At 42.9% G+C, this 24,163-nt stretch overlaps 2 protein-coding genes across 3 annotated transcripts in view; one reads left to right on the plus strand and one right to left on the minus strand.

Moving 5' to 3' along the window:
• Positions 1–22,274, minus strand: part of LOC103186620 (probable helicase with zinc finger domain) — a 78,658-nt gene extending 56,384 nt beyond the window's left edge. Inside the window, exons 1-14 of the mRNA XM_007905777.2 lie at positions 22,217–22,274; positions 19,988–20,197; positions 14,047–14,083; positions 13,371–13,495; positions 13,215–13,271; positions 12,159–12,204; positions 11,057–11,132; positions 10,281–10,476; positions 6,805–6,912; positions 5,769–6,066; positions 4,445–4,712; positions 3,547–3,886; positions 2,828–2,955; positions 140–319 (exon numbers count right to left, since the gene is read on the minus strand). Coding sequence (XP_007903968.1) covers positions 140–319; positions 2,828–2,955; positions 3,547–3,886; positions 4,445–4,712; positions 5,769–6,066; positions 6,805–6,912; positions 10,281–10,476; positions 11,057–11,132; positions 12,159–12,204; positions 13,215–13,271; positions 13,371–13,495; positions 14,047–14,083; positions 19,988–20,182 — 2,054 coding nt within the window. The 5' untranslated portion in view covers positions 20,183–20,197; positions 22,217–22,274. The remainder of the gene's footprint in view (positions 1–139; positions 320–2,827; positions 2,956–3,546; positions 3,887–4,444; positions 4,713–5,768; positions 6,067–6,804; positions 6,913–10,280; positions 10,477–11,056; positions 11,133–12,158; positions 12,205–13,214; positions 13,272–13,370; positions 13,496–14,046; positions 14,084–19,987; positions 20,198–22,216) is intronic.
• Positions 22,275–23,210: 936 nt separating this feature from the next.
• The window catches only part of rbbp6 (retinoblastoma binding protein 6), a 35,773-nt gene continuing 34,820 nt past the window's right edge, over positions 23,211–24,163 (plus strand). The window contains exons 1-2 of one of the 2 annotated variants that reach the window (XM_007905775.2): positions 23,211–23,579; positions 23,743–23,972. In XM_007905775.2, the coding sequence (XP_007903966.2) occupies positions 23,807–23,972 (166 nt within the window). In that variant the 5' untranslated portion in view covers positions 23,211–23,579; positions 23,743–23,806. Of the gene's footprint in view, positions 23,973–24,163 lie in introns of both variants that reach the window. The other variant, XM_007905774.2, reaches the window with a different exon arrangement.

Consider the following 24,163-nt stretch of genomic DNA (forward strand, 5'->3'; position numbering starts at 1 on the left):
CTTCCCAACAAGTAGACACTCATAATTGCTGGCTGCTCTGTATAACCTTATCTCCCCCTGTCCCACCCCAAGCTATCACCAGCTTCGGTATAAAAGAGACAGATGAATAGCAAATGTATGAAAATCAACTGCATTCTACCTTTTGTCAGACTTTTTCATCAAGTGCTTGATTGCCTGAGCCAGGGTGAATGTTTTGCCGGTGCCACACGGACCCATCAGGAGAATGGGTGGCAGGAGGAATGTTGCAGGAGCAGTAATGGCACCAGCTGCTTCCCTCTGTCTGCAGTTCAGTCGAGGGTCCAGTAGTTCCTCCCACTCTCTGTGTGAAGAAAGAAGCCCAGCATTGTGGAAAAAAAGAGAGGTCAGTGCAATGCTAGATTTGTGCCATATCTACTGTGCACAGATCCTCCTCTTTCCCATTCATTTGAATATCCTCACACTCGTTTTGAAATCCCTTCGTGCCCTGGCACCTCCCTACCTCGCTGTTCTACTTACTCCCCTCCGACTCCGCTCGACTGGCTCTGGCCTCCTGTATGTCCCTCGTGCCCTAAGTTCCACCATTGGTATCTGCGCTTTCAGCCATTACACCCCAAAACTTTGGAACACTCTTCCTCTACCCCTCTGACTTGCCCCTTCCTTCCCCATCTTCAGATCATGCCTGAAAACTCTCCTCTTCCACCGTGCCTACGGTCACCTTCCCATTCCCCGGTGTCGTGCTCCGCCACTTGTTAATCATTCTGGGACGCTACCCTGCGTGAGGGGCGCTGTGTAAATGCAAGTTGTTGTTGTTATCTTGTGCTTTTGGGCTCGATTCATTCACTAATATTCCCAGAGCTGCGTCAGCCCTCCAAGTATGGCATCTCCAGAGAATTCTCCCAGCGCCAGGCAGTTGTTTAAGCTACTCACTCACTGCGAGACTGAAACCAGCTTCAACTTCACAGCTTTAAAATCACTCCAATATCAGGAGCACTTTGGTTTCTGAAATATTATTTTTCGCCCACAAAATACAGTCAAATTACTTTACAGTGTATTTTGTAAGGCGCTTTGAGACGTCTCGAAGACATAAGGCACTATATCAAATGCAAGGATTATTATTATTAATTCTATACGACTAAATATACTTAAACTAAAAACATTTAGTGCCCGTTATCTGCTCACGTAATTTCCCTCTCATTTCTGCTTCTTCCCATTTGAACTTTATTCAGTATGTAATACACCTTTTCTCCTTAAAAATATAATTTCAAACACTTCAGGTGCCCATTTTACCTTGCTTTCCCTAATCTCATCCTACAGACTGAATTCTGTTCTGGACAAATCAGAGAACAGTTTTCTGCAGAGGCCATTTGTTTCAGCCAAGTGAGATGACCATAGAATCCTACAGCACAGAAGGTGGTCATTCGGCCCATCATGCCTGTGCCTGTGCTGGCACTTCGAAAGAACTATCCAATCAGTCACACTCCTCCGCTCGTACCCCATAGTCTTGCAATTTTTTTCTTTTCAAGTACCTATCCAATTCCCTTTTGAAAATTATTATTGAATCTGCTTCCACGCCCCCTTTCAGATAGTGCATTCCAGATCGTAACAACTCGTTGGTAAAGAAAATTCTCCTCCACTCCCCTCTGGTTCTTTTGCCAATTATTTTAAATCTGAGTCCTCTGGTTACCAATCCATCCACCAGTGTAAACAGTTTCTCCTTATTTATTGTATCGAAACCCCTCAAGATTTTGAACACTTCTATTAAATCTTCCCTCAACCTTCTCTGCTCTAAGGTGAACAATTCCAGCCTTTCTAATCTCTCCACATAACTGAAGTCTCTCATCCCTGGTATCATGATACTCTGTTACAGGCATGTTTCCAACACTCTCAGTGTGACAGACTGAGAAAAGAGGCTGAGTGGATTTTCTTGTCCCCAGCCCTGACAGCCCAAGAGTTATATACCTATCAAGTGGATGATACAAAAATGTGCTTCGGAGCCTGTGCCTGGGAGGCACACTCCTTTCTTTTAATGAACAAGAAGCTAGCTTCTGTTCAATCTTTCCCCCAGCTAAGATCAAACAAGGTTTTACTTCTACGAAAGGACTGCTACAACCACCAGCTACTAAATATATTTTATATAGTCAATTCACTTTGCAGTATATATTGTGAAGCTCTTGAGACATTCTGAAGATGTGATAAGGCACTCTATCAAATTTAAGGATTATTATTATATGATTAGCCTACACATCGCAGCTCTTGATAATCAAACTCATGGTTATTTTTTGGTAAGAAAGGATGCTCAATCCATTCCTACAATCTATCTGTGGGATTTCCACGTTTACAAAAATACAAATGACAATACAAAATTACATTTGCAAAGCGCCTTTCACATCGGGAGGACATCCCAAGGCGCTGAACAGTCAGGGATTAGGTTCCAATCGGAGGGGGGGGGGGCAGGGAGGCAGAGAGGGTAGGAGGGTGGCCGCGGGCACTGTCGAAGAGGGTCTTGAGGCGTGCCTTGAAATGAAGGAGGCAAGGGAAGGAGCAAGGTAAAGGGAATGTGGGATGGAGTTCGAGAGGGCATATTTCCTCAAAATATACGGTCAATTCACAGTATATTCTGTGAAGCTCTTTGAGAACCCTTGAAGACGTGATAAGGCGCTATATTAAATGCAGGTGTTATTATTATTATAATAATGTGGTTCATCTGAGTTACAACCCTCTTCTCTCCCTCACGTGCTGTTTTCCACAGAATTATATGATCAGGACACATTTTGTAAAGGTGCAAAAAAAAAAAAACCACCTGCAAAATACGACTAAACAAAACGAGACACTGAAATGTGTTGCGTACCTGCTGGGCAGATTCAGAGAGAGGAGAGAGGAAATGTCTGGAGAAACCAAGCTACAGTCCTTGAGGTTATCTAAAGCAAGGTGCATCTCACACAGAGGCAAACGGTTCAGCTGGAACTGCAGCTCCACCTGTTGGAGAGAAAGAGAAAAATATGCAGTGCACAAATAGGGTGTGAAAGAAGCATTGCACCTCAGGTAAGTACTGGGAGCCAGGTCCCAGCATCGCGGGAAATGTCTGGGCTAAGAGGGCATAAAGCACCTACCAGCATCCTACAGGGTGTCCACAAAGTGCCAGTGTTGTAACACATTTGGATGTTGTATATTCTTCCTCTGTTGTACTGATTCCAGAGCCACATCGCAGATCATTTACGGAAAGGTTACTCGCAGGCATGTTTGGGCTTTTCAAGAAAGTCAAGGGTTTCAGTGTGTAATTTAGCACCTTTTTGGGTTTGGGATGATTGGAGAAGGTGAAAGGTTGGGGACAAGGTTTTGGGAGTAGGGGGGGCGGGGAGGTGAAAAGAAGTGACAAAATCTCCCCACCTCCACAAGTCCAATGTCAGGCCTTAGTTGGCCTGTTTGGTTGATGGTCTGTGGGGGGTGGGGGGGGGGAGGGGGAAGGGGGTGCGCAGGAAAGAGAGAAAGCAATATAAATGTTGTAGAGAAAGAATATTTTAAGGACTTCACACAAATACAGTATGGAATACTTTCATCTGAAGTTACCTCTATATCTCGCTCAGGTCGAAGCTTCAGATCCTCACAGCATTCTTTGGAGAGTCGCAGTAGCATACACTCCCTCGTCCTGTCCTCCACAAGTGCTTCATAGACTTTCTCCTTATTCCCTTGACTCAGTCCCAGGCCTCGCTTTTTGCTGAGGGGCATCAACAGGACGCTGGTGACTTTCTCCATCACCAATCTCCCAGCAGCAGTGTCTTTGGTTATGACAGTGTCACTCAGTAGAAAGCAAGCAAAAAGCTGGCCGTTCTGGACATGACGAGCAGCACCAAGATTGCCGGGAACTGCGTAAGACGTCATTATGTGCAAATTTGCTTTGATATTAAACCTAGAATGAAAGGGAACCATTTCAAGGTAACAAGGAACTGGACACAACTTATTATCTTAATAATAATCGGGCCTTATCACGTCTTTGAGACGTCTCAAAGCGCTTCACAATATATACTGTAAAGTGGAGTGACTGTTTGTGGGCGAAACGGAGCAGCCAATTGCACTCAGCAGTGGCCCACAAACAGTCCTGGATTGAATGACCAAATTATTTTTATTTTTGTTGAAGGGTATTACCCCCAGAAAAGTGAACCGCAAATCGGCTAACTTCCGGGTTCCTATTTACTGCTAGATAAACAGAGGTGTTTGTAGTAGAGAAACTTGCCCAACGTTTCGCCTTACCCAGGAATCGAACCCAGGTCCCCTCATTTGCGAGGCGAGTGCTCTTACCACTACTCTGCAGGACTCCATAATAAATCCTGTGAAGCGCTTTGAGACGTCCTCCTGATGTGAAAGGCTCTGTATCAAATGTAAGGATTACTTTAAGAGGGATTGGGAAACGAGGCATCTCAAATATCTTCATTTTAAAATCTGATCTCAGGTCTTATGAAACTCTTACTTGCTTATATCTTTGTTTTGTGCGTTTTCCTCTATGTAGAGAAGGTCGTGGAAGCGAGAATGATAGTTGTGCCTGTTCAGAACTTTGTCTAGAACTGAGCGGGTGAAGAGTTGGTCAGCAGCAGCAGGAATCTGATAGGTAACCAGCAGGTTCAAATCCAGATCGGACAGTTCTTGAGGTCGGAATTCAACAATTTGTTTGCAGGTTGCCTCCCAGCGCTGCGATGTGGTCAGCGATTGCTGCTGATGGTGTGACAGGGCTTCTGCGGCTGTGAAGGTAACAAAAACAATATAATATTTTAGCTTTTTGGTGGAATAGATAGGGAGCTCACTAACCATTATTTTCGACATGTACAGAACTTATTTATGTTGTATTTTTTTTTAATTGGTGAGCAAGGATAGGCTTTGTTCGCTCCCAATAACAACCCTCAAAAAAATAATAATGTGGTCATTCAATCCACAATTGTTTGTGTGGGCAACTGCTGTGCGCAATTGGCTGTCGAGTTTCGCCCACAAAATAGGCACTACATTTTGCAGTATATTCTGTGAAGCGCTTTGAGACATCTGAATAAGCTCTGTATTCCAGTATCTCCCCTTCCTCTATGTGAGGGCAGTTCACGCTCCACAGATCGGAAATACTGCAATACCAATCTTGGGAAGTAAAAGGAGAGATTTCGAACTTCTTCCAGTGAGTTGTCTGGGTGTGAAATGATTAACTGGGGTATGTTGGAGCAGAGTCAATTGGGGTATTTAAAAAGAAGCGGACAAGCACATGCCACATCACAAGAGGAGATGGGGAAAGAGCAGGAAATTGTGACTAAAGATGGAAGGCTTCTTCAGATATGAAGAAACAATAATAATAGTAATCCTTGCATTTGATGTAACGCTTTATTACATCTTCGATACAGCTTAAAAGCGCTTCACAGAATATACTGTAAAATGAATTGACTGTATATCTTTTGGGCAGACACAGGAGCAAATTGTGCACAACAGTGTCCCACAAACAGTTGTGGATTAAGCGACCACATTTTGTTTTAAAGATGTTTAATTATTATTTTTTTGGAAGGTATCCCTGGAAAAGCGATCCGCCAATCGACTAATAACCACGTTCCTACTTACTGCAAGGTGAATAGAAGCTTGTGGAGTTGCCTAAAGTTTTGCCTCGCCCAGGAATCAAACTTGAGTCCACTTGCTTGCAAGGCGAGTGCTCTTACCAATACACTACAGGACTCCTCAGGAAATAGGCAGAATGGGTTCTATTGGGTCTTGCATTAACATCTAGCCCTAGACTGTAGAAGAGCACCAGCCAATGATCATTTACTTACCTTTATCCGATGGCGCGGATACCGTAACCGTCTGCATCAGCACCGGCTCCGAGCCGAAGTCAAAAAGAATGGTTTGCTGAAAGTTTCCAAAGACTTGGGAATAAAATTTGATGGCGATTTGGTAAGAGTGCTCCTCAATCCTGTTCTGGCCACTTGAGTCTCTGCTCCATTCTTGACAGTGTGGTAATATGGAGTACGGGTGCAGACTATCAGAGTCCCCAGCGGCGATAGAAGCGATGTGGAAGCAGTGTGTGTAAGAATTACTCAAAAAGGCAACTTGATGAAGCAAACGTGGAGGCTGTTTGAACACATTAAAAGTACAATTTAATAAAAGGTTGCAAGGTTATGGGATAAGAGTGGGGGAGTGGGACTAGTTGGATAACTCTTTCAAAGAGCAGTCACAGGCACGATGGGCCGAATGGCCTCCTTCTGTGTTGTAGGATTCTATGATAAAAGGTTAAAGAGGGGCACTAAACATAAGCACTCATTTAAAGACAGTACAGACTTATGAACAAGATTTTATTGACTACTATTATTTACTTCAGTGGTGAATGGAGGAGTTAATGAAACCCAATGATCTCGACCACATTCAGAACTGAACAGTCACGAAGGCTAAAGCAACCCACTGATTCTTTCATGTTATTTCAGCTCCCTCACATGGTCAGTCTTGGTATTTGCTCCAGATTGAATTCCCTCAAGAATAAATGAGCTGCTGTGCAAAGCCTAGTAAATGCAAGGATTATTTTAGTTGCCAGCACCTCGGGACATTCTCCCGACGTGAAAGACGCAATACAAACATAATGTGTTGTTGTGTATTTAATCGTAGGTACAGATTTACAAATACTATCTATCTCAGCCTCTCTCTTCTCTCCGAAGTCAGTCATCACAAACTGAGTTTGGACTTTTCTGCATTACGCTGAGACATTAAGCACCAGTTGCATTTCAACAATTTGATTTGATCAGATTAACATAACACAGCATTATTTATGTCACGTTTTGAGCTGATTACTTTTGGAAACCCACCAGTTGAACTTACATTGCAAGTAAAAGAAAATATCCAAGCGAAGCTGTATGTTCTGCCATCAGAGACTTGATTGAGCTCACGACTTGATTCCACTCGCACCCCCTCAAGCACTCTGCTCACCTGAAGAGGAAAGTCAGAGAGAAATGGTAGCAAACATACAGTCGCCCACTGTTTGGATCGTATAAGATCAGGTTGGAGCAGAAATACAAAAAGGCCACTCATTCTGGCTTGGTACCTTACAGACCATGCATATCTCAGTGCCAGCTTCTGCATGTGAATGGTACATACCAGCTGAGAGGGAACTCACAGAAACATAGAAACGAGCGGAGGCCATTCAGCCCCTCTAGTCTGTTCCGCCATTCTATAAAATCATGGTTAATCTGTACCTCAAGCCCAATTACCCGCCTTTGCCCCATATCCCTTAATACCCTGACCTAACAAATATCTATCCACTTCAGTCTTGAAGATGTGAATGAATCCAGCATCCACAGCCTTTTGGAGAGAGTTCCAGATTTCCACTTCTTTTGGAATGAAAAACTGCCACTGATTTCACTCCTAAATGGCCTGGCTCTAATTTTAAGATGATGCCCCTTTGTTCTGGATTCCCCACCAGAGGAAATAGTTTCTCTGTAGCTACCCTATCAAATCTCTTTATTATTTCAAAAACCTCAATCAGATCAGCCTCAACCTTCGAAACACAAGGGAATAGAGACCAAGTTTATGTAACCTCTCCTCCTAACTCAACCCTTTAAGTCCTGGTATCATTCTGATGAATCTGCGCTTCACCCCCTCCAGAGCCAATATATCCTTCCTGAGGTGCAGTGTCCAAAACTGAACACAGTCTCCAATTGGGGTCTGACCAAGCTCGCTATAGTTAAAGCATCATTTTCTCTCCTTTATATTCCAGCCGCTTGAAATAAAGTACAACATCCCATTCGCCTTTTTGATAACTTTTGTACCTGCGAGCTTGTTTTTAGTGATTTGTGTATGTGGACGCCCAAATCCCTTTGCTCTTCCCCAGGTATTAGTTTCTCACCATTTACAAAATATTATGTTTTGCTATTTTTGGATCCATAGTGGATGACTTCACATTTTCCCTTATTGAATTCCGTCTGCCACAGTTTTGCCCATTTATTTAACCCATCCAAGTTCCTTTGAGACTTCCTGCTCCCATCTACACAATTTACTGTGCCTCCTAACTTTGTGTCATCCGCAAATTTGGATATAAAACTCTATTTCTTCATTCAAGTCATTTATATATACAAGTGAAAAGCTTGTGTAACACCACTTGTCACATCCCACCAATCAGAGAAGCTTTCTTTTACCCTTACTCTCCGTTTCCTGCCTCCCAACCAATTACTAAACCACGTCGCAAGGTTACCTCCGATTCCATGCGCTTTTATTTTTGCTAATAACCTCTTGTGCAGAACCTTATCAAATGCCTTCTGAAAGTCCATGTAGACGACATCCACAGACACTTTCTTACCCACCATGTTGCCCACTCACTTGATCTATCTAAGTCTGTTTGTAACTTCCTGCTCCCATCCACACAATTTAATGTGCCTCCTAACTTTGTGTCAAGAAATTCTTCAAAAAATTAAATTAGATTTGTCAGACATGACCTACTCTTCACAAATCCATGAGACTCTCTTTGATTAACTCAAACTTGTCCAAGTGCTCAGTCACTCTGCCCTTGATGACTTGATGATAGATTCCAGTAACTTCCCCACAACTGAAGTTAAGCTGACAGGTCTGTAGTTACCTGATTTCTCCCTCCCTCCCTTCTTAAATAATGGGAGTGACATTTGCAATTCTCCAATCCAAGGGCACAATTCACAAATATAGAGAGCTTTGAAAAATTGTGACCAATGCATCTGCTATTTTCTCCCCTACTTCTTTTAATACCCTGGGGTATAATCTATCAGATCCTGGAGATTTGTATATCTTTAGTCCCATTATTTTCCCCATTACCATTTCTTTATTTATATTAAATCCATTTAGTACTTCTCTTTGGCTTATTTTTAGGTTCCCTTGTACTGCTGCTACTCAATGTTATTTAGTCATGTGTGGTATGTGTGCATCAGACCATGATTGCACATATATATTGTAAACAAGGCAAAAGCAGATCTTCCAAGCTGAGGGCAGTTACAAGGATGAAGACTGCTAGGCACTGAAGGCACATGGCGTACCTGGGTTGGGGATTCAAGCTGCTTTAGGCTTCCAAAAGCTTTGGATTATCATCGGGGTTCCGGTACAGTGTGAGATGAAAAACTACTAAATCAGTGGAGAGCCAGACAACCTATGTTATCCATACAAGAGGTCCCAGGTCAGGCAAACAGTAACTTTTCTTAAAATCCCTTTTCACTGTTTTATTCAAGTCAGTTTCTTCTCCCCGCGTTTTTACATCTGATTTTTTTCGGTTCCGTTTCCAGTGAACCACATGGACAGCACCACACTGTGGCACTGCAACGAAAGTGAACAATTAATTACAGTAACACTCAGTGGTGAGAAGTGGTATTGTGGAATTGAACAAACTTCACTGCTTCAATCTCAAACTCTGAGCAGTGAACGTTTGACCTGATTCAATGCCAAGCTATGTGGTTTTAAATGGTCAGATTCCAGCACTTACCCCAACGCACACTTTGGGGTCCCCAAGCTTTGGCTCTTACCAACCTGTGTCTAATACTTTCCGGAATTAGGTGAGCAGGATGTATCCTTCCAAGGGGGGAGAGAGAGAGAGAGAGTATGCATTCCATTGCAACAATCTATCTCTGGGATTTCAATGCGTAGGTGGGATGCATGGAATTCTCAGCTTGGTTCGGATACCCTTAAGCACAGTGATGGGTTTCCGCATGTGTCAGATACTCAGGCTGGCTCCCCCACAAAAAACAAGTCTCAACCACTTTTTGGACCTTAAACTTTTTTCCATCTTCACTCTTCAATTGTCAGTATCCAAATCTCTTTTAAATGATTTAATTGTCTGTTTCAATAACCATTTGGGGTAACTTATTCCACATTCCACATTCCGATTGCCCTTGTTTAAATATTATTCTTCTAACCTTCCCCTTGTTTTTTCGGTTCAGTTTATAAAAATCTTAACTTTTATGCTAAATTTCTCAGATGGTTCTACATTTATTGGAATTTAATTGCATTTAATGGCCAAAAAATACTTTTGCAATATGAATACATGAAACACTGCATAATATTAACTCAATAAAACTTGCAATCTAGAAGGTAAATCTTTTATCACAGGTTTCCTTGTTTAAAAAAATTAAGATGCTTTTTTAAAGTTAAGAATGATCGGTGACAAAAACATTTCTTAAATGGGAGAGGAAACTCTTTGGATATGGATTCCCAGGCAGGGCGAAAACATTAGGCAAGTTTCCTTACTCCACACGCCTCTGTTTACCTAGCAGTAAGTAGGAGCCCGATTGTTAGTCGATTGGCAGTTCACTTTTCTTCCAAAGCAATGCAATGCATATTCTTACCACTCTGTCGGCACTTGGGTTATTTAGCCATTTCTCAATGAGCTTTTCGCTGTAACTGGTGCCCTGCTGTTGCTCCCTCTGTTGTTGATACTGAAGCTGTCTGTAAGCATGCCGTTCCCTCCATTCCACCAGCTCGGGGTCAGAATGAGCAAACACACACAAGTCCTCAAAATGACAAGCTCCATATTCCAAATACCTATGTCAAAAAGACTAGTTTCAATGCTACAGGCAGACATTTAACACAGATCCTCAGATTAATGTATAGTATAACAAGAAGCCCATACACATCATACACTGTATTAGTGACAAACTCTAGGAATTGCCACCGTTATTGTCTATATAAACATGAATGTGATTCTGTGTAGTCACACCACCTTGTCAAATTGCCATTCTCTCTACATAAGCCTAGATGAAGGACTCTATTGGACCCTCCTGAGTCTAAGACCCCGAGACCAACTACAGTACACCTGCTGGGATCAGCCAACTCAGTCAAGGTGGGGAAGGGGAAAGAAGAGAGCGGTGGGGGTATCACGGGGAGGGAGAGGGAGCATTTCACATCACATGGGTGGAGGGGCAGGAAAGGTACAGATTAACTTTTGCCAAGCACTGATCGATGGAGTGGAGACCAATGAATAATGTCTATCAAGCACACAAGCCTTGGAATGTGCACAAATGCAATTTGATTCTCTTTGGCTTGCCGCCACACAGTACAAAGTTGTAGTAAGAATGATTGAATGAATCGCATCACAATCCATGTATTGGAAGGAGAAACTCACCTGCAACACAAAGAATATTCATCAATTCCAACAACGCCTCGCGGGGGAGGGCGGAACTTCCACCGACAATCATTTTCTGAAAGACAATTGCAATCATCACATTTGTTTTCTGTGTAAGATCCTCAGCTCCACCTACATTCTAGGGAACAACCATTCACTTGTTCTTTTCATGAATACTTGGCTTATAATACACGGTAGTTCAGGGAAAAGGTGTTTGAGGATAGGATACGACTTTCCCTTTCCCATGTTGTTCCGCTAAAGACCAAACACTCACCTTGTGGGCAACGTCAGGCATCAACTGATTTCAGACTCCTGACTTGTAGACATCATGAGAAGAAAAACACCTCAAGTAGCACTTAATGTTACAGGATGGAAGATCCTGTCTGGAATTTCACAATGTCAATCTCATGGACACAAAGTATTTTGTGGTAAGAAAGGAGGAGTAGAATGAAAGGCCATTCGTCCAAGCTGCCCAGAGGCTGGTTACAGATCTGCTCAGTTGAATCCGACCAGAAAGGTTCCAGCACGTCACCCTGGCTACGACATACAGATGTGCCAAAATGTGGAGAAAAGTAAACAGAATGGAAACATACATGTCAGACCATCTTTAGCTGATCAAAAGATGCTTGTAGTTTGGGGGAAAACTATCCAACTTCGGAACTAGAGTTCAAATGCAGTACTAGAATGAAGGACAGAACACAGCATTGAGTCAGTCTGACTCAAATCGGCTGTTTTTCGTCGACAAATACAAAGTGACTACACTCAATTATTATTATTTTTATTCAGTGACAGAATCACCAAATCTGGAAGATGCACTTGCAAGGTGAAGACAAAGTGTTGATAATAATGCCATTGTTACTTTTCAACTAGTTTTTTTTTATTCATCAGTGAATTTCAACACAACCAACTCTGCTGTTTCCACAACTANTTTTTTGGGAGCTTGTCAAAAAACATGAGTGGTGGGGGGAGAGGGTGTACGCCGGGTTAGCAGAGAGCCTTGAAAAATGTGCCATCAGTGATAGTCAGATATCACGGTATTCTTTCTAAAAGTAACATAACTTATTCAGCTGCTGCACCTAAGCTTCATGTTGTTCAAACCCACCTTTGGTGTCTTGCTCTGATGAAAAGAGAGCATTATTAGTCGAAGCCTGCAAAGAAAAATAAAAGTGGCATCAATAATACAGGGAGAGTTGATGACTTTACTCAGTCTCAATATCCTCATCAATAAATAAATAAATAAGTAAATAGCCACTCTCTCAAAATGCCCACCATGGTTTATGGAATTGCTCTTGTGAATCCTACAAATAAAGCTTTTAAATCTTTTGGAATGCCCCTTACCATTCTTCGTCTCTTCCGGTACTGCACATTCCGATGTAATCTAACACATAGTAATATTAATAATACATGCATTCGATATAGCGCCTTATCATGTCATTGAGATGTCTCAATGCGCTTCACAGAATATACTGTAAAGTGAATTGACAATACAATTTGGGGGCAAAACGCAGCAGCCAATTGGGCACAGCAGCATCCCACAAACACTGGATTGAATGACTAAATTAGTATTATTATTTAATTGGAGGGACTATTACCCCCGGAAAGCAATCCGCCAATCGACTAACAACCAGATTGCAACCTATTGCTTAGTAAACAGAGGCATGTGGAGTAAGGAAACTTGCCTTAGATTTTGCCCTGCCCGGGAACAAAGACCGTATCTGCAATAAACTCAAATATAGATTGAGCGCAGGTCATTATTAAATGACATTACCTGTCCCTCTCTCCTCTATACCAGTCACGACACGCACAACTAAATGTGTCAGGCACTACTGAACACAAAACTTCACACTTCAGTACTTAGTGACAATAACACCAGTGGTGTGTTATAATATCGCACAGGCTCAGCATGGGATCACAATTGTTAGGCCAGGGATAAAGAGCTTTGTTCTGTGTGTAATCCACACTGTGTCTCGTCTCAAAAGACAGCATGCAGAATCCCCAAAAGATTAAAACAACCACCACAACTTGCATTTATATAGTGTCCTTCACCCGGGTTAGTGACTCGGAGCGCTTACAAAGCAATTATCTGATGCATTTCTAGAAAAAGTGTTCGGGAGCCAAGATCCATGGTTTTGCATGTGGTACTTTAAGCCATTCTTACCTGCCAATCAGCCAGCAAGTGCACAAGCCGCCTCAGATGGTTTAAGGAAACTCCATTCTGGAAGCATAAATCGACATGTGCTTTGTGTGCGCTATGAATTCCACTGAAATCATGTTACTTATAAAACAAATCTCAACCAGCAAAACGCTGACCTACCATACAGTCCGCAGTCTTACAATCGCACAAAGCATCAAAAACCTCCTTCAGTTTGCCCTCTAGAACTAGTGCTGCCAACACATCTCTTAACAGGTTTTCTCCCAGAACCTCGTGCATCCATAAGACTTGAGAACAGAACAGTTATTTTAGCACGTGCACAGTACAGTGGGGAACGAAAGCTACTTAGCATCACAATACACATTTAATAATAATCTTTGCATTTGATGTAGCGCCTTATCACGTATTCAAAGTGCTTCACAAGATGTACTGTAAAGTTTAATGACTGTAAACGCGGCAGTCGAATGAGCACAGCAATGTCTCACAAACAGTTGTGGATTAAGTGACCAAATTATTATTATTTTGGGGGGAGGGATTATTAGCCCCGGAAATCAATTCGCCAATCGTCTAACAACCGGGTTCCTATATGCTGCTGGGTAAACAGAGGCGTGTGGAGTAAGGAAACATGCCTAACATTTCACCCTGCCTGGGAATCGAACCCAGGTCCTCTCGCTTGCGAGGCGAGCGCTCTAGCCAATAAGCTACAGGACTACAAAGGCTTTTAGATATACAAATTTAAAGTCATAGTCAGGATAATCCTGGGAAAATAAACTTTCTGTTTAATTACAAGTTACATTTACATACAATAAATAGAAAATAGTCACTCTGGACAACTTACCACTTTTACAGTCCTCTTCTGCCTCCTTATAATTTTTCTGCAAGTAAATCCAAAAAAATTGTTTCATTCACAGTCAGAATCACACTCAAAGGGGCATATTAAAAACTGAATCTCATTAAATTTCTCACTAAATTGAAGTTTCAAACAAGTTACACTTTATATCTTGAACATTTTAACACACGAGATGTGGAGGTACTGCCGAGACTAGAGATTACTTGTTACCTTCCACATATACCACTCCCTTCTTACTCTTCCTCCCTCAAAAGAAACACTCACACAATTAATACGCAAATACACCACGCTCTCGCCCCATCCCTAGCTATCTACCCAGCCCAACATTCTGGCCTCTCTTCCCACTCTAGTCTCTTTGTTCACTGTCTTCTCTCCAGAAGCCTTCAGCCACCATACCCTGGGCCTGTGGAACTCTCTTCCTGCCTCTTTTTCTGCCTTCTACCTCCAACAAGCACAGCTCTTTGACAGTCCATTTAGTCACTCATTTCCGTACTTGACCTGCACCACTACAGTTGTCATTTGCTTTGAGATACTTTTGCAATTAAAGACATTTTAACTGTCTTTTTACGCCTCATTCAGCCTGTGGCTCAACCCAAGAAAACATCCTGCTCGATCCAGGAACAGTAATTCACAAACGTGACAAAAACAAAGTTATATCAGAACCGAGCTTTCTTGTCCCTCAGAATAATAATGTCTCCGTGCCTGTGAGGGAAATCTATATGCATTTATGTGCCCCGCAACCCTGGAACACTCTTCCTCTATCCCTCCACCTTGCCCCTTCCTTCCCCATCTTCAGATCGCGCCTGAAGACCTTCCTCTTCGACCTTGCCATGGTCGGTCACCTTCCCCTTCTCCCCAGCTCGCCATTGTGCTCACGACTTTCAAGCACTCTGGGACACTACCCTATGTGAGGGGCGCCATATAAATGCAAGTTGTTGCTGTTGCCTCACAGTAACAGATCTCAGAGTTCAAGTGACATTAATAAACTGATGAAGCTTCACTTATTACATCTACAAAATGCAGTCATTATACTTCATGGTAAATCCTGAGAGTTCCTACTGATGTGAGAGGCAATATCAGACACAAGGATTTATTTACATACATTCACTGTACATTGATGTTTTACCACATGTGGCGTCCCTAGTAACACATCGACAACTATCATCCATAGTTTGAGAACAATGACTACTGCATAATTCAGCGTAACACTGGGTTGAACGGTGTTGTGCCAAGTGGAATTTAACAGTCAGCTAATGTCGGTACTGATAATGATTATGACTAGCATCTGCCCTTGTGTCAGTGAAGCTAATAGGCCATTAAATGAGGCTTGATACCATCACTACTAAGAGGGAACCTTTCCTGTTCAAATGCCATCATGACAATGCACACTTTTTGGACTCCTTCCCCCATCCCCCAGCACGGAATCCACAAAATGTGCCAGAATTTAACTGGAGTGATAAGTCAGAAATAGGTGGGGCTGTATGACCCCTCCCACCACATTTTCCAATGGTGGAACACTAAGCAGTGGCAAGATTAGGTTGGTCCTGTAATGTTCCTGGTGCCTGTGGCCAGATATGGAAACAAAGGTATTCAGTATTATGCTGTCCATGCATTCCATTCCTCAAAAGAAACAATCAAATTTGTAAGTGTGAGACTTGATCTCCATTAGTAAACCTAAAGAATGAATAGAAAGGAAATTTGATCTTGAGAACTTGGGCAAATAAGAATTTCTCAAAGTGAAACCACCTCAAATTGATGCCATTGCAACTGCTTTCACTGTAGCTTTTCTTCTGCAGAATTCTCTCACCAAAGAGGTATGTTCCAGCAGGTAATAAATATAACTGGTTTGATATAGTACAGGAGACTATATCCAAATTGAGCTTCTTTCCTAGGTAGAATAGGACATAGGACTCCCTTCAGCACTAATAATCCTCGACATCTCCCAGCTTCTGTTCTATCCAGCAACCACAAATTTGTTTCTCAGTCAGGTACTAGTAGTGAGTTCATTAAATGACTATACAGAGTTGTTGAAGTCAGATATGCACACAATCGCAAATGAAGCACTTCATCAATCTTTGCATGTCATCAGAAGAGGGTGATGATGAAGGTCAAGCAACTTCCTACAAACTGTAAGGGAAATGCCAGCAGCAGAAGCGCCCCGGTCACATCACTCTTCAGCATAGCCTATTTGCTTGCTGGATGACATTAACAGAACATGAAAAAACATGCCTTTTGTCAAAGAACAGTGGGCAATAGTAACAACAACAAATTATATTTGTATAGCGTCGGGAGGATGCCCCAAGGCCTGGATAGTCAGGGATTTGGACCGCTGGTAGGAGAATCTATAACCAGGGGTCACAGTCTTAAAATTAAGGGTCAGCCTCTGAGAACAGAGTTGAGGAAACATTTCTTCACTCAGAGGGTAGTGAATTTATGGAATTCACTACCCCAGAAGGCTGTAGATGCTCAGTCCTTGAACATGTTCAAGGCTGAGACTGATAGATTCTTGAAAAATAGAGGGATTAGGGGATATGGTAGGTAATCAGTTAGGTGAGAAGATCAGCCATGATCTTATTGAATGGCGGAGCAGGCACGAAGGGCCGAATGGCCTACTCCTGCTCCTAATTCTTATGTTCTTATTTGCACTCACCTTCACGACTCTGCTCCCGCTTGTAAACATCACCTTCCAAAATATGGATTCAGCTGACTGAAATACTGCCGACACCTTCGACACCCCAGGAGTGATGCAGAATCAAACTACACTGTTCTAGACACAGTAATAAGCAATACAATGTACACTAAGGAGAATTCAGGTCCAAATCCGTGACCATCCAGCGCCTTGGAACGTCCTCCTGAAGTGAAAGGCACTATACAAATTTAATTTTGTATTGTAATTCAGACTGGCTGTAAAGTCATGAAGTTTGCAGATGACACCAAGTTGGGGTAAACTGAAATCAGATATCTTACGAAGAGAGCTTATAGGGTATGCACATGGGCTGGTGACTGGCAAATGAAGTTGAAACATGTACTCCATGTATGGGATAGAACTAGCCAAGGAGAAAGCTGAAAGATCTAGGGGTGTTAAGTTGACAACAACCTGCATTTATATAGCACCCCCTCACACAGAGTAGTGTCCCAGAGCACTTGTCAGTGGTGTAGCACGCCCCGAGTCAGGGGGTGCGGGGAGGTAATTGTAGGCATGATCCAAGAGGAAGATTTTCAGGCGCAATCTGAAGATGGGGAAGTTTGGATTTGAAATCTGTAATATTTTCCCAAAGTTCCTGAAACAGTAGAATGAACTGAAACACAGAGTCACATGGATCTTCATCACTCTAGGAACATCATGGCGCACGGCTACAGAAAGTTCTCACAAGTAATAACATGACCATTCTAACCAAGACCCAGAATAGCATGACCCCCAAGGATACCAGCGTGGTGGTGGCAGAAGACAATTCCAACTTACATTATGTTCTTCGTCTTTGTACCAGTACAAACATAAAGCAAAGGGTATTACTTCTTCGTAAGAAGAAAAAAAAAAGTTCAGAGGACAAGTTACTCCAGATCACGATAATTCCGAGAGGTTGGTTTCAAATCAATATTGACCAAGACCGTGTGAAACAGCACAGGAGGCAGTAGAGGGGGTGGATTAGGGTAAGGCATTCGGAGGACTGGAAAAAATGTGGAGTAGAATAAAAGCAGAAGACAATAGCAGATGGAGATAGTCCAGAATGGTGTGGAGATTTTTCAGAACTGTAAAAGAATTTCATTTGAGTTCCCTTCTCCAAGCTGGGGCATGACTGAATGAATTCTTAACCTGCAACCTCGAGTTTAAAAGAAACAAGAGCACCTCACGAATCATGGGACAGATTAAGTAACAGCAAGTCTTTCAGGGATGTAGAGAGGGATATTGGATGTTAGAAGACATTCTCATTTCACACAATTTGTGTCGGCATCATAGAATCATATAGCACAAAAAGAGGCCATTAGGCCCATCGAGCTTGTGCCGGCTCTTTGAATAGAGCAATTAATGTCAGTCCCACTCCCCAGCCCTTTCCCCATAACCCTGCAAACCCGTCCTCCTCAAATACCCCCAAATACCCGTCAAGCATGCCCAGAGCAGATTCATTCACGGTAAATCTCACTCCACTATACTGCTAAACATTTGTATCCCAAAATAAGCAGTATTTCTATTGTGTTTCTTTTCCCACATCAGCCACCGAAGTGGTCTCAAAGTAAAATTCAAATCAGTACCAAATAAGGCGCTGTTTTGGTTCCACTTGGAATTGGGTTTGAGACTTCTCCAAAACATTTCACATTATAGTAGGAGAAAACAGAGGTGACTTTCAGCCCATCAATCTGAGCAGTCTGAACTCTGTTCCCAAATTTAATAGGCTAGTGCTAACCGATTGTGCTACTCCACTGTGCTACCCGCTGCTCAAGAAAATAACAAATATAGTTTTCGTAAAATCACTAAAGAAAAGGAGAACTTATTAACCGTGGGTTAGGTCCAGCCACAAGTATTTTGTCCTTGGACAAATTCTCTCTTTTCTAGAACCCAAATACCTTGGGTTATCATAAACTTGGTCAGCATTCAGAGACCATAAAAGCATTGTTAAAAGATACCCCCAAAAAAACAAAAGTGAAATTTCAAGAACATTTTTGTGTGAAGTTTACAAACCTTTAAAAATAAGTCAACGGTGTCCAAGAATCACATGCAGAAATAAAAATGACAAATGATGTTTTTTAAAAAATTTATTTACAAAATAAAAATTAAAAAGAAAATGAATTAAATTATGTTCCCCAAATTACCCCACATGCATTTTATTGCATTATACCTACAGTGTGCAAGGTCCCACAGCAAAAATACATTAGTCAGTAAATAAATACAAAATGCAGTTTCTTCATGGGCTCTTACCCAAGAGCATGGTTTAACTACACAATATATTATCAATTATACCTATTTTACCATTTTACAATTACAGCTAGGAATGATGTGGCAAGCATGTTACTTCCCCAGCTTTAACATACAGTAGGTAAAGCTGTGGCATATTTACTGGTTGCCCCAGCAGTAACATATATTCAGCAACATCAATATGATGCAATGTTGACGCTCAACTGTTTAAATGTTAAAAGCAGTATGGGTTTGGTCATTGAATATCAATTTTAACATGTAATCTCGCACTAAACTTAATCCACATCAAATCCAAGGTTTTCAAAATGATGGATGGAATGAAGTGGGGGTTCAATTAACACAATATCAACAACCTTACTTAATGCCACATTTTGAAATTGCACAAGATTGGCATTGTACTTTGTTCCCTCTTAAATGCTCAATAGTATCAACCATTATAACTTTTCTATTGGTTTCTAAGGTTTAAATGGCACTGTCAACATGAAAGCTATGAAAACTCTCAAACGGTAATCCAGGTTGCTTGTCAAGTTTGTCAGGGGAAGATAATTTTGATGCACTAATCTCATATATTGTTACAAATTTAAAATAGAATTTAAACCTCCAGCAACAAAGGTGTTTGGAGAGAACTTTTACAATAGCACAGATGCCATCATCTTTATGCTTCACATTCATTCAGCAAGGCAAATCAAAAATCCTCCAGTTAATGAGTGAAAGCTTATAGTTAATGCTGGCTGGGGCAATGTAGTATCAGAGGCTATCAGCTATTCCACAGAATGTAATGATCTTTGGCTTTTTGAATCTCACTTTTTTTAAAAAAATCCCCACAAAACGAATATCAACTGGTAACATTCTACATTTGGATTAGAATAAATTGCGCTGTTCAACCTGTCAGGTCTATGATACACGATTGAAATTAATATTTCGAAATAGGCTTAGCAGTTTTGCTTTCTTTTAAATGTGATTTTGTTTTTAAAATTAATATATAAAGAAATATTGTGGTTAAAATCAAGTATTTACCAGCCGTATGAGGCAAGAGATTCTGTATAGCAATGCCTGTAGTCTAACAGCCTCAACTGATGCAGAAGTAGGAAAGCCAGTGTGGCTAGTTAGAGGCAGCCCTTCTTTGCAGTTATATAACGCCAGCTTATATTCCTGCCGCCAGACCTGTTCACATGCTTGGTCACATGACTCTGTGGTCCTTCTTTCTGCCATGTCTCAAATCACAGCCTGAAATAAATGAAAAGCAATTAGCAAAAAAAATAAACTCTTGCATCACACAAAAGAGTTAAACATACAGAACAATTAAGTTCTGGCATCACATCACTGGCCACTGATGGCTGAGACTGAAAATTTCTCATCATTTTCGATTCTGTCTCAATTTGGAAACCGGTTTTCCATAATTAATGAAAAACAGTTCCCAAATTAATTTCTGTAAGATCCTAAAATTAAGACAATATTCTGAAGCCTAAGACCGTTAGCATGTTGGTACCTCTGAAATCCATAGGATAGGTACAGTCTGCTCCCATTGTCCTGTAACGAGACAACCGAATAATATACCATAACAGCCTCCACTTCTTGTGGTGCTTTTTTGTTCAATTTGACTTAGATTTAGAAAGGAGTGGAAACAAATCCAGAAACATGCCTTCACTTCAATGTATGTTCACAGGACCAACGTGTTAAAAATCTCCAGATGGGTAAGTGGGGTCTTCTTGGAGATGAATTGGCTCCAAGCAGACATGTTTGCAAACAAAATGTTAAGACTCGAGCCAGAACTCTTTGGCAGTCCGGTTCCTCAGCTGGGGCACTGCTGATGACCAACTTCACTCGTCAGCAGGACTTGGAAGGGCAGGCCAGTCGCTGAGGGCAGGGAATCCTCCTACTCAGCTCCCTGCAAGCCAAAGCTCTAATGGGTAGGGTGGTCCCAGCTGGACAAACAGCAGAAAAGCTTGCCAGACAATGATATCAATGGCAACCTATGCAGTTTCAGCTGGTTAGATGCAAGCAAATATCCTAACCCACACTCTGGGGTTCCCAAGCCTTGGCTCTTGACAAGCTGGGCCTATTACTCTCCGGAAATTAGTAAGCAAGATGCATCCTTCCAGGGAGAGAGAGCGCGCATCCCATTCGAATAACCTATCTCTGGAACTTCCATGTGTAGGTGGGATGCATGGAATTCTCAGTTTGGATGCTCTTAAGTACGGTGGTGGGTTTCCATCAGACACCCAGCTGATCAAAAAAAATCAGGATCCCCCCCACCCCTTCCAAACTGCACTGACTTTTTCTGATGCATGTAAGCAAGCTAGTTTCCATATATCCATGCAATTCAAACCTCACGTGGCAAAGGTGCAGTGTAAAACCATCCAGTGAAATGGCTCGATGGGTCAAATCCTCCTACAGTACCAGGTGAAGATCTGCCCTGATTTCACTCATTTCCTCAAAACATGATAATATCAGGGAGAGCAAAGGAAAACTTTATTTTGATGTGGAGGGGAAAGGAGGCAAATCAGATACAACGCTGCCCACCCCCATTTATATTCTTAATTAGGAACCCAGTTGAAAGTCGATTGGCGGATCACTTTCCGAGGGTAATAATCCCTCGGAAAAAAAAAATCAATAAATAAAATGTGGTCACTCAATCCACGACTGTTTGTGGGACGCCGCTGTGCACAATTGGCTGCCGCGTTTCGCTCACACAATACAGTCAACCCACTTTACAGTATATTCTGGTGAAGCGCTGCGAGACATCTCTCGGAGGTGATAAGGTGCAATATCAAATACAAGATTATTATTATTATGAATTCATTGCGATCGGTTGCCCTGCGTCTCACACTCTTCTTTCCCACCCACCCCCCTCCCATATCCCCCTGACCAACAGCCACAGCCCTTTCTCATACACACAATAAAAAAAATGACTTTAAAAAAAACTATAATTTCCCTTCAGAAATCCGACCGCTCGTGAGGGCTATGACCGTGTACAGTGTAAGATGAGCTCCCACCCCGCGGTGGTGGTGGTGCTGGTAGTGGGGGACTGGCCCTCTCTTCCCGCGCGCTATTCTTTACCAACAGTGTGACAAGGATGGTCTTTTTTTTTCCCCCACCATGTGAAGAAAGTTTTTTTTCTCTCTCTCGCTCTCGCACCCCCTTGAATTAATTCACGAGGACCGAAGCGAAGGAAGGAAGGAAGGAAAGGGGCGGGAGGGAGGGGGTGGGGGGGGGGGGGGAGAATTAAAGCAGAGATATACCCACCGCGGCTGCAGCGAGCGCCATCTTACAGGGAGAGGAGAGCAGGCGACGGCGGCGCGAGCATCCGCCTCCCTCAGCCGTGGGTCAGAGAGGCCGGTGATTGACAGCTCGCCGGCCTCACTTCCGCTCCGGCAGCCGTTGGAGCCGCCGGTGACTGACAACAGCAGACTTTTCCCCTCGCTTCTGGGTGGGAGGGCGGGAGGGCGGGGGGGGAGTCCGTTGGAGAAACGGGTGATTGACAGCTCGGCCCTCCCCTCACACCCCGCTGAAGCGGCGGCGGCGGTGGTTGATTGACAGCGCGCGCCGGTCTCACATCCGGTGGTGCGCTCTCGGCGGTGATTGTGACGCGTGGGCCCCTGCGGCCGGGCCTGGGAGACCCCTGGCGTTATTGCGTTGACGGCGCCATTGTTGTGGCGGAGAGCTGCTGTCCGTTAGAAGCGGCGGCACTCGCCTCAGACACCACCCTGCACCGGTTCCGTTTTTGTTTCCTTTCTCCCCTTTCCCCCACCCCACCCCTCCCCCCACCATCACCCAACTCCACTGTAAAAAAAAACCCAAAGGGTTCGAAGTATTAAGCCATTTTTTTCAGCGTAAGAGTCGGTGCAGTTTACGCGAGGATGTTTGCGAGAGACGCGGTCGGGCCTTCTGCTGCCGCCTGGAGTTTGAGCCTGTGATTGTAACCCGCCAAGAAGGTGGGCCTGTGACCGCCCGGGGCTGTGCTTTCCTGCACCTCTCCGTCCCCTTTGTCCCATTTCCATTCTCCCCCCCCTCCCCCGCCCCCGACACCACCGTCCTTTCGGAGAGAGAGAGAGAAAAAAAAAGGCGCGATGGATCCCACCTGCTCCTGAGGAACACGCCGGAGGAAGAGACGCAGCTCTGGCCTCGGGCCTTGTCTGCGTACGGCTTCTGTTTCTTTTTAAGTTTTTTTTTTGTAATTTCCCCCCACCCCCACCTCACCTCCCCTTCTCCCTTCGTTACGAGTTCGGACTTTTTTTTAAAAAAAAAATCCCCACCCATCCGAGGGAGAGAATGAGAGTAAGTGAGCTCCTCCCGAGGTCGGTGTCTGAGTGAGGAGGGGGAAAAAAACACGAGTTTCGTTGCAACTGGATTTTGCTTGAAAAGAAACCGAAGGAAGAGGAAAAGCGTGGACACGTTCGCGGCCTCCTTTCCCTGTAACATTCGTGTACATGTGAGACATTTAAAACTAGCCACGCCGACGTCTACTGCATTGCGGCTCGATAATATCAAGGAAGAGGAAAAAAGCGAATATTCCCGAACTTTATTTTGAGGAAAAAACCTTGGACTTAGTGCAGTTTCATGGACATTTAAACTATACCATTGACTTTTGAACTATCCAGTTTATTTAGTGAGTAAATACAGCTAGTATTTAATTTTGTGCTATGTGCAGTTAAAAAGGAAGTTATTTCCTGATTTTTCTTACAATACAGTGTTTTCTTATAAATGCTTTCCAGGCATGGAGACTTATTAAATTGTGAAAAAGCGGATTTTTTTGTTTTTGTGTTTTGCAGTGTTAAAAGGTTAAAACGTTTTTCTTGTGGGTAAGGCTTGGTCCCATTCAAACAAACAAACAAAATGTCGTGTGTGCATTACAAATTTTCCTCTAAACTGAACTATGACACGGTCACTTTCGATGGGCTTCATATATCTCTGAGTGATCTGAAGAAGACCATTATGGCCAGGGAGAAGCTGAAGGCGGCAGACTGTGATCTACAGATTACCAACGCACAGACTAAAGAAGGTAGAACCCTGTTTTGCAATTTTAAAACCCAAGTTTTCCCTTTGTTTAAGTGGGGTCTTTAATCTTTTGTTTCTGATTGTAGGCAAGATGGCGCCGGGTTGTAGGTGGATTTGCCCGTTTTAATAAGAACATCAATGTTCTTACTGCAAGTTGGGACATGGCAAGTCGGGGGTGCAGGAATCAGTGGGATA

Source organism: Callorhinchus milii, unplaced genomic scaffold, assembly GCF_018977255.1.
Source record: "Callorhinchus milii isolate IMCB2004 unplaced genomic scaffold, IMCB_Cmil_1.0 Scaffold16, whole genome shotgun sequence".
Taxonomy (NCBI): Eukaryota; Metazoa; Chordata; class Chondrichthyes; order Chimaeriformes; family Callorhinchidae; genus Callorhinchus; species Callorhinchus milii.